Source organism: Mauremys mutica, chromosome 12, assembly GCF_020497125.1.
Source record: "Mauremys mutica isolate MM-2020 ecotype Southern chromosome 12, ASM2049712v1, whole genome shotgun sequence".
Classification (NCBI taxonomy): domain Eukaryota; kingdom Metazoa; phylum Chordata; order Testudines; family Geoemydidae; genus Mauremys; species Mauremys mutica.
The window spans coordinates 53199782-53208813 of NC_059083.1; the positions used below are offsets into that span (position 1 = coordinate 53199782).

The 9032-nt window shown below is 43.6% G+C and overlaps 1 protein-coding gene across 1 annotated transcript; it reads right to left on the reverse strand.

Moving 5' to 3' along the window:
• Window positions 1-971: 971 nt before the first annotated feature.
• Window positions 972-6773, reverse strand: LOC123345109 (olfactory receptor 6N1-like). Its single transcript, XM_044981764.1, has 2 exons — window positions 5887-6773; window positions 972-1002 (listed from the first exon to the last, which is right to left on the reverse strand). Exons 1-2 carry the CDS (start codon window positions 6699-6701, stop codon window positions 972-974), a joined length of 846 nt encoding a protein of 281 aa, XP_044837699.1. The 5' UTR covers window positions 6702-6773.
• Window positions 6774-9032: the final 2259 nt, after the last annotated feature.

Consider the following 9032-nt stretch of genomic DNA (forward strand, 5'->3'; position numbering starts at 1 on the left):
GCTGGGGGAGGAGGCCTTCCTGAGTCAGACTGCAGAGCTCCTTGACACTGTGGGATGGGGGCAGGGGGCAGAGTGGCAGGGGAGACCTGCCAGACATGGGTGGAGGGAGACCCTGGACCTGCAAGCCCCCAACAGTGGTGGTGGGTGGGGAGGGGAGCAGAGCCAGCTCAAGAGCTGCACAATACCTCCACATTGTCACAATATTTATAGTAAAAGTCAGGGACAGGTCACGGGCTTCCATGAATTTTTCTTTTTTGCCTGTGACCTGTCCCTGACTTTTACTATAAATATCTGTGACAAAATAAATAATCTGAATAATGGGAATGATTGTACACTCAGCAAATTTGCAGATGACACTAAGCTAGGAGGAGAGGTAGATATGCTGGAGTGTAGGGCTAGGGTCCAGAGTTACCAAGAGAAATTGGAGGAACATAAGAACATAAGAAAGGCCGTACCAGGTCAGACCAAAGGTCCATCTAGCCCAGTATCTGTCTACCGACAGTGGCCAATGCCAGGTGCCCCAGAGGGAGTAAACCTAACAGGCAATGATCAAGTGATCTCTCTCCTGCCATCCATCTCCATCCTCTGACGAACAGAGGCTAGGGACACCATTCTTACCCATCCTGGCTAATAGCCATTTATGGACTTAGCCACCATGAATTTATCCAGTCCCCTTTTAAACATTGTTATAGTCCTAGCCTTCACAACCTCCTCAGGTAAGGAGTTCCACAAGTTGACTGTGCGCTGCGTGAAGAAGAACTTCCTTTTATTTGTTTTAAACCTGCTGCCTATTAATTTCATTTGGTGACCCCTAGTTCTTGTATTATGGGAATAAGTAAATAACTTTTCCTTATCCACTTTCTCAACATCACTCATGATTTTATATACCTCTATCATGTCCCCCCTTAGTCTTCTCTTTTCCAAGCTGAAGAGTCCTAGCCTCTTTAATCTTTCCTCGTATGGGACCCTCTCTAAACCCCTAATAATTTTAGTTGCCCTTTTCTGAACCTTTTCTAGTGCTAGAATATCTTTTTTGAGGTGAGGAGACCACATCTGTACACAATATTCAAGATGTGGGCGTACCATGGATTTATATAAGGGCAATAATATATTCTCAGTCTTATTCTCTATCCCCTTTTTAATGATTCCTAACATCCTGTTTGCTTTTTTGACCGCCTCTGCACACTGCGTGGACATCTTCAGAGAACTATCCACGATGACACCAAGATCTTTTTCCTGACTCGTTGTAGCTAAATTAGCCCCCATCATGTTGTATGTATAGTTGGGGTTATTTTTTCCAATGTGCATTACTTTACATTTATCCACATTAAATTTCATTTGCCATTTTGTTGCCCAATCACTTAGTTTTGTGAGATCTTTTTGAAGTTCTTCACAATCTGCTTTGGTTTTAACTATCTTGAGAAGTTTAGTATCATCTGCAAACTTGGCCACCTCACTGTTTACCCCTTTCTCCAGATCATTTATGAATAAATTGAATAGGATTGGTCTGAGGACTGACCCTTGGGGAACACCACTAGTTACCCCTCTCCATTCTGAGAATTTACCATTAATTCCTACCCTTTGTTCCCTGTCCTTTAACCCGTTCTCAATCCATGAAAGGACCTTCCCTTTTATCCCATGACAGCTTAATTTACGTAAGAGCCTTTGGTGAGGGACCTTGTCAAAGGCTTTCTGGAAATCCAAGTACACTATGTCCACCGGATCCCCTTGTCCACATGTTTGTTGACCCCTTCAAAGAATTCTAATAGATTAGTAAGACACGATTTCCCTTTACAGAAACCATGTTGACTATTGCTCAAGAGTTTATGTTTTTCTATGTGTCTGACAATTTCATTCTTTACTATTGTTTCGACTAATTTGCCCGGTCTGATGTTAGACTTACCGGTCTATAATTGCCGGGATCACCCCTAGAGCCCTTTTTAAATATTGGCGTTACATTAGCTAACTTCCAGTCATTGGGTACCGAAGCTGATTTAAAGGACAGGTTACAAACCTTAGTTAATAGTTCCGCAACTTCACATTTGAGTTCTTTCAGAACTCTTGGGTGAATGCCATCTGGTCCCGGTGACTTGTTAATGTTGAGTTTGGGAATCTCCCTAACATCCTCAGCCGTGAAGACTGAAGCAAAGAATCCATTTAGTATCTCCGCAATGACTTTATCGTCTTTAAGCGCTCCTTTTGTATTTTGATCATCAAGGGGCCCCACTGGTTGTTTAGCAGGCTTCCAGTTTCTGATGTACTTAAAAAACATTTTGTTATTACATTTGGAGTTTTTGGCTAGCCGTTCTTCAAACTCCTCTTTGGCTTTTCTTATTACACTCTTGCACTTAAGTTGGCAGTGTCTGTGCTCCTTTCTATTTGCCTCACTAGGATTTGACTTCCACTTTTTAAAGGAAGTCTTTTTATCTCTCACTGCTTCTTTTACATGGTTGTTAAGCCACGGTGGCTCTTTTTTAGTTTTTTTACTATTTTTCTTAATTTGGGGTATACATTGAAGTTGGGCCTCTATTATGGTGTCTTTAAAAAGGGCCCATGCAACTTGCAGGGATTTCACTTTAGTCACTGTACCTTTTAACTTTTGTCTAACTAACCCCCTCATTTTTGTATAGTTCCCCCTTTTGAAATTAAATGCCACAGTGTTGGGCAGTTGAGGTGTTCTTCCCACCACAGGGATGTTGAATGCTATTGTATTATGGTCACTATTTCCAAGCGGTCCTGCTATAGTTACCTCTTGGACCAGCTCCTGCGCTCCACTCAGGATTAAATCTAGAGTTGCCTCTCCCCTTGTGGGTTCCCGTACCAGCTGCTCCATGAAGCAGTCATTTAAAGTATCGAGAAATTTTATCTCTGCATTTCGTCCTGAAGTGAAATGTTCCCAGTCAATATGGGGATAATTGAAATCCCCCACTATTATTGGGTTCTTAATTTTGATAGCCTCTCTAATTTCCCTTAGCTTTTCATCATCACTATTACTGTCCTGGTCAGGTGGTCGATAATAGATCCCTAATGTTATATTTTTACTAGAGCATGAAATTTCTATCCATAGAGATTCTATGGAACATGTGGATTCGCTTACGATTTTTACTTCATTTGAATCTACACTTTCTTTCACATATAGTGCCACTCCTCCCCCTGCACGACCTGTTCTGTCCTTCCGATATATTTTGTACCCCGGAATGATTGTGTCCCATTGGTTGCTCTCAGTCCACCAGGTTTCTGTGATGCCTATTATATCTATATCCTCCTTTAACACAAGGCACTCTAGTTCATCCATCTTATTATTTAGACTTCTGGCATTTGTGTACAAGCACTTTAAAAACTTGTCCCTGTTTATTAGCCTGCCTTTTTCTGATGTGCCAGATTCTTTTTTATGTGACTGTTTATCATCTTTTCCGGCCCTTACATTACACTTTTCAGTCCTCTGCTCCTGACTATAACCTGGAGATTCTCTATCATCAGACTCTCCCCTAATAGAAGTCTGTGTCCGATCCACATGCTCCTCTGCAGCAGTCGGCTTTCCCCCATCTCCTAGTTTAAAAACTGCTCTACAACCTTTTTAATGTTTAGTGCCAGCAGTCTGGTTCCACTTTGGTTTAGGTGGAGCCCATCTCTCCTGTATAGGCTCCTCTCATCCCAGAAGTTTCCCCAGTTCCTAATGAACGTGAACCCCTCCTCTCTACACCATCGTCTCATCCATGCATTGAGACTCTGAAGCTCTGCCTGCCTACCTGGCCCTGCACATGGAACTGGGAGCATTTCCGAAAATGCCACCATAGAGGTCCTGGATTTCAGTCTCTTCCCTAGCAGCCTCAATTTGGCTTCCAGGACATCTCTCCTACCCTTCCCTATGTCATTGGTACCTACATGTACGACGACCACTGGCTCCTCCCCAGCACTACACATAAGTCTATCTAGATGCCTCGAGAGATCCGCAACCTTTGCACCAGGCAGGCAAGTCACCATACGGTTCTCCCGGTCATCACAGACCCAGCTATCTACATTTCTAATAATTGAATCTCCCATTACTAACACCTGCCTTTTCCTAGAAACTGGATTTCCCTCCTCCGGAGAGGCAACCTCAGTGCGAGAGGCAACCCCAGCACCATCTGGAAGGAGGGTCCCAACTATGGGAAGGTTTCCCTCTGCTCCCATTGACTGCTCTGCTTCCCTGGGCCGTTCTTCCTCCTCAACAGCACAGGAGCTGTCTGAGCGGAGGTGGGACAATTCTACAGTGTCCCGGAAAGCCTCATCAACATACCTCTCTGCCTCTCTTAGCTCTTCCAGTTCTGCCACCCTGGCCTCCAAAGTCCGTACATGGTCTCTGAGGGCCAGGAGCTCCTTGCACCGACTGCACACATACGCCACCTGCCCACAGGGCAGGTAATCATACATGCTGCACTCAGTGCAATAAACTGGATAGCCCCCACCCTGCTGCTGGGCTTCTGCCTGCATTGTCTCCTAGTTAATCTAAGGGTGGTTTACAGACAGGGGTTTTGAATGTAGTTTGGTTTATAGGTTTTAGGGTTTTAGGGGGGGCCACAGGGAAGGGGTTAGGGCTGGCGAGGGACTCCCACTCCCTTCCCACTCCCACTCCCCTTCTAAACTCCCTGGACTGGGCAAAAATAAATCTGATGAGGTCCAACAAGGACAAGAGCAAAGTCCTGCACTTAGGACGAAAGGATCCCATGCACCGCTACAAGCTGGGGACCAACTCGCTAAGTGGCAGTTCTGCAGAAAAGGACCTGGGGATTATGGTGGATGAGAAGCTGGATATGAGTCAGCAGTGTGCTCTTGTTGCCAAGAAAACTGATGGCATATTGGGCTGCATTAGTAGGAGCATTGCCAGCAGATTGAGAAAAGTGATTATTCCCCTCTATTTAGCACTGGTGAGGCCACATCTGGAGTATTGCATCCAGTTTTGGGCCCCTCACTACAGAAAGGATGTGGACAAATTGAAGAGTGTTAGCTCAGCAGAGGGAAATAAATATAATTAGGGTGCTGGGGCACATGACTTCTGAGGAGAGACTGCAGGAACTGGGGGGTTCCAAAGAGACTGGAGCTTGGCTGTTCTCAGTGGTGGCAGATGACAGAACGTTAAGCAGTGATTGAATATTAGGAAACACTATTTCACTAGGAGGGTGGTGAAGCACAGGAATGAGTTACCTAGGGAGGTGGTGGAATCTCCACCTTTAGACGTCTTTAAGGCCTGGCTTGACAACGCCCTGGCTGGGATGATTTAGTTGATGTTGTTCCTGATTTGAGCAGGGGGTTGGACTAGATGACCTCCTTTTGTCTCTTTTAACCCTAAACTTCTATGATTCTGTGAAACCTTAGCCCTACTCAGAAATATTGCTATGGAAACTTAAGAAAGTCTGAATTTGAATACAAGACTTTATTATCTTACGTAGAGAAACAAGGAACAGGGGAGATATCCAGGGATTTATTTTCATTGTTAGTGGATTTTATGCCTTACACAATGTCAGCTCTGGGTGGTTTCAGAAGCTGTACACACTCCTCACAGAGGGTGATCTCTTAGCCAACACCCTGGAGAAAAATACCCTCATACTGTGTGTATAGGTGCTGAACATGAGAGAGTGACAGAGCTGTCAACATCCTCACCTTCCTAGATCACACAGCAGGGGATCATAAAGACTGTCTCAGTAACTCCATGCAGATCATCTCCTTTTCTTTTTCTTTTCTTTTTCACATTAGTGCTGAGATTTTCAATGGGAGATTTCAAGATAATTTTAATGGGGGCTGATTGCTAAAATCACCCAGGCAGCTTTGAAAACCACAGGCTAAGTTATTCTCTTGCAGTCTCTGCACATTTCGGTGAAAGCCACATATTTACTGACTGCTTTGCACAAGGCTTCCTTGACCTCTCTGTTTCTCAGGCTGTAGATGAGGGGGTTTACCAGGGGAGTCAGGACCGTGTAGCAAAGGGAGACCACTTTGTTCAGGTCTCTCAGTGTATCGTGTTTCGGTAGCAGGTACACAATCATTGCGGATCCATAGAAAATTGTCACCACAATCAGATGAGAGGAGCAGGTGGAAAAGGCCTTTTGCCTCCCACTGGTGGAAGGGATTCTCAGGATGGTGGCGATGATGCACACATAGGATATCAGGGTTAGCAGGAATGGGGGCACGGTGAATACAGAGACTAATATGAAATCCAGCAATACGACCAGGTGGGTGTCACTGCAGGATAGTTCCATCAGTGGGATGGAATCACAATAAAAATGGTCAATTTCATTTGGGCTACAAAATATTAACTGCGATAGGAATAAGACAAAGATGGTAATAGCCAAAAAACCATTTAACCAAGACCCACCAGCCAATTGGAGGCAAAGCCTACTATTCATAAGAGTTGAATAGTGCAGGGGTTTACATATCGCTAAATACCGATCATAAGACATCACTGCTAGGAGATAGCATTCTGTACATCCAAGAGAACCACAGAAATACAGTTGTGTGAAGCAGCCACTGACTGAGATGGTTTTGTCCCCAGTCAGGAGACTGGCCAGAAACCTGGGCAGGATGGTTGAGGTGTAGCAGGTCTCCAAGCAGGACAAGTTGCCCAGGAAGAAGTACATGGGGGTGTGAAGGTGCTGGTCAGCCACAACGAGCACCACGATGAGAGTGTTCGCAGCCATGGTTGCCATGTAGATCACTTGGAACATCAGGAAGAGAAGAATTTGCAGGTCAGGGAGATCCCCGAATCCCAGAAGGATGAATTCTGTGATGGCCGTTTGGTTTCCCCAGTCTCTGTCTGCCATGGTTTTAGTCCAGGAATAATAAAACACCCTGTGTAATTGAATAGAAAGAACATAGAGTTAAAAGTTAATCAAATCTCATGAATTAATTCCACAAATATTCAGAAACTCACTCCCTCTCCTGGTTATGGGCTGAAATTTTAAAACTAAATGTAGATTTCAGAGCAAAGTGCCAGGAGTCTCAGTCTGAGGACAGAACACTGCTCTGATGGGGAAGAGGGGGTGTATGTGGATACCAATGATTACTATAACAGCCAGGTTCTCTGGTAGTCAAGTACTGATAGACAGAGAAAAGATCTCATCTGTCATATCATATCCCATCCGGTGACATACCAGAGCATAACACTGATGCTTAAATGCTGTATTTCACTTCTGACAATGCTCAGAATCATGCCATGTCTTACGAAGCAAAATCAATAAATACATCAACTGAAATCTTGGACTGAGATTTCCAATGTGGTCTAGCGTCTGTAGGCACTGATCTTCTGTTAGAATTAATGGAAATAAATAATAAAATAGCAGGGTTTGAAGGGACCTCAGGAAGTCATCTAGTCCAACCACCTGCTCAAAACAGAACCAATTATCAACATTTTTTTTTTGGCCCTGAACCCGAAATGGCCCACTCAAGGATTGAGCTCATAATATCGGGCTCAGCAGGCCAATGCTCAGACCACTGAGCTATCCCTCCCCCTTTACATTAAACAATATATCCTGGTATATTCAACCTTTCAGTACATGTAGAAAAGGAACAATTTTCACCCCTTCACAAGAGATCAGTTTGTTATAATTTATGAAGTGGTGTAAATTCTCCCATAGTTCCTGTGATGGTGATGTGGTGAGGGAATGACAATCCCTCTTCTGTTTCCCGACATTAGCTATGTAGCAGTAATAAAATACTGCTCTCTGGATGGTGGGTCTTAGGAAGAGGCATAACCAGGCTGATGTGCAACCCTCCTCACTCCATAATAAATGTGGGATGATAATAGAGGAGGAAGAAAGGCACTGGGGTGTTGGGAGGAAGATGCTGTCCCTGAACTCAGAGTCTAGAAACAATCTGGCATGTGTGATCCACACTAGTAAGACACTATCACCACTCACCACCCCACTGAAAAGTCATGGAAGATGGGAGACATTCCAGAAGACTGGAAAAGGGCAAATGTAGTGCCCATCTATAAAAAGGGAAATAAGGACAACCTGGGGAATTACAGACCAGTCAGCTTAACTTCTGTACCCTGAAAGATAATGGAGCAAATAATTAAGCAATAGATTTGCAAACACCTAGAAGATAATGAGGTGATAAGTAACAGTCAGTATGGATTTGTCAAGAACAAATTGAGTCAAACCAACCTGATAGCTTTCTTTCACAGAGCAACAAGCCTTGTTTTGATACTCGCATGACTTTCTCATAAACAAACTAGGGCAATACAACCTAGATGGAGCTCCTATAAGGTGGGTGCATAACTGATGGGAAAACTTTTCCAAGAGAGTAGTAATCAGTGATTCACAGTCATGCTGGATGGGCATAACAAGTGGGCTCCCGCAGGGATTGGTTCTGGGTCTGTTCTGTTTAATATCTTCATCAATGATTTAGATAATGGCACAGAGAGTACGCTTATAAAGTTTATGGATGATAACAATATGGGAGGAGAAGCGAGTGCTTTGGAGGATAGGATTGTAATTCAGAATGATCTGACAATCTGAAGAAATGGTCTAAAGTAAATCAGATGAAATTCAGAAATGACAAATGCAAAGTACTCCACTTAGGAAGGAACAATCACTTGCACACATACAAAATGGGAAATGACTGCCTAGGAAAGAGTATTGCAGAAAGGGGTCTGGGGGTCATAGTGGATCACAAGCTAAATATGATTCAGTGTAACACTGTTGCAAAAAAAAAAGCAAACTTCATTCTGGGATGTAATAGCAAGATTGTTGTAAGCAAGACATGAGAAGTAATTCTTCTGTTCTACTCTGCGCTAATTAGGCCTCAACTGGAGTATTGTATCCAGTTCTGGGAACCACATTTCAGGAAAGATGTGGACAAATTGGAGAAAGTTTAGAGAAGAGCAAAAAAATAATTAAAGGTCTAGAAAACATGATCTATGAAGGAAAATTGAAAAAATTGGGTTTGTTTCATCTGGAGAAGAGAAGACTGAAAGGGACATAACAGTTTTCAAGTATTTAAAAGGTTGCTACAAGGAGGAGGGAGAAAAATTGTTCTCCTTAACCTCTGAGTAT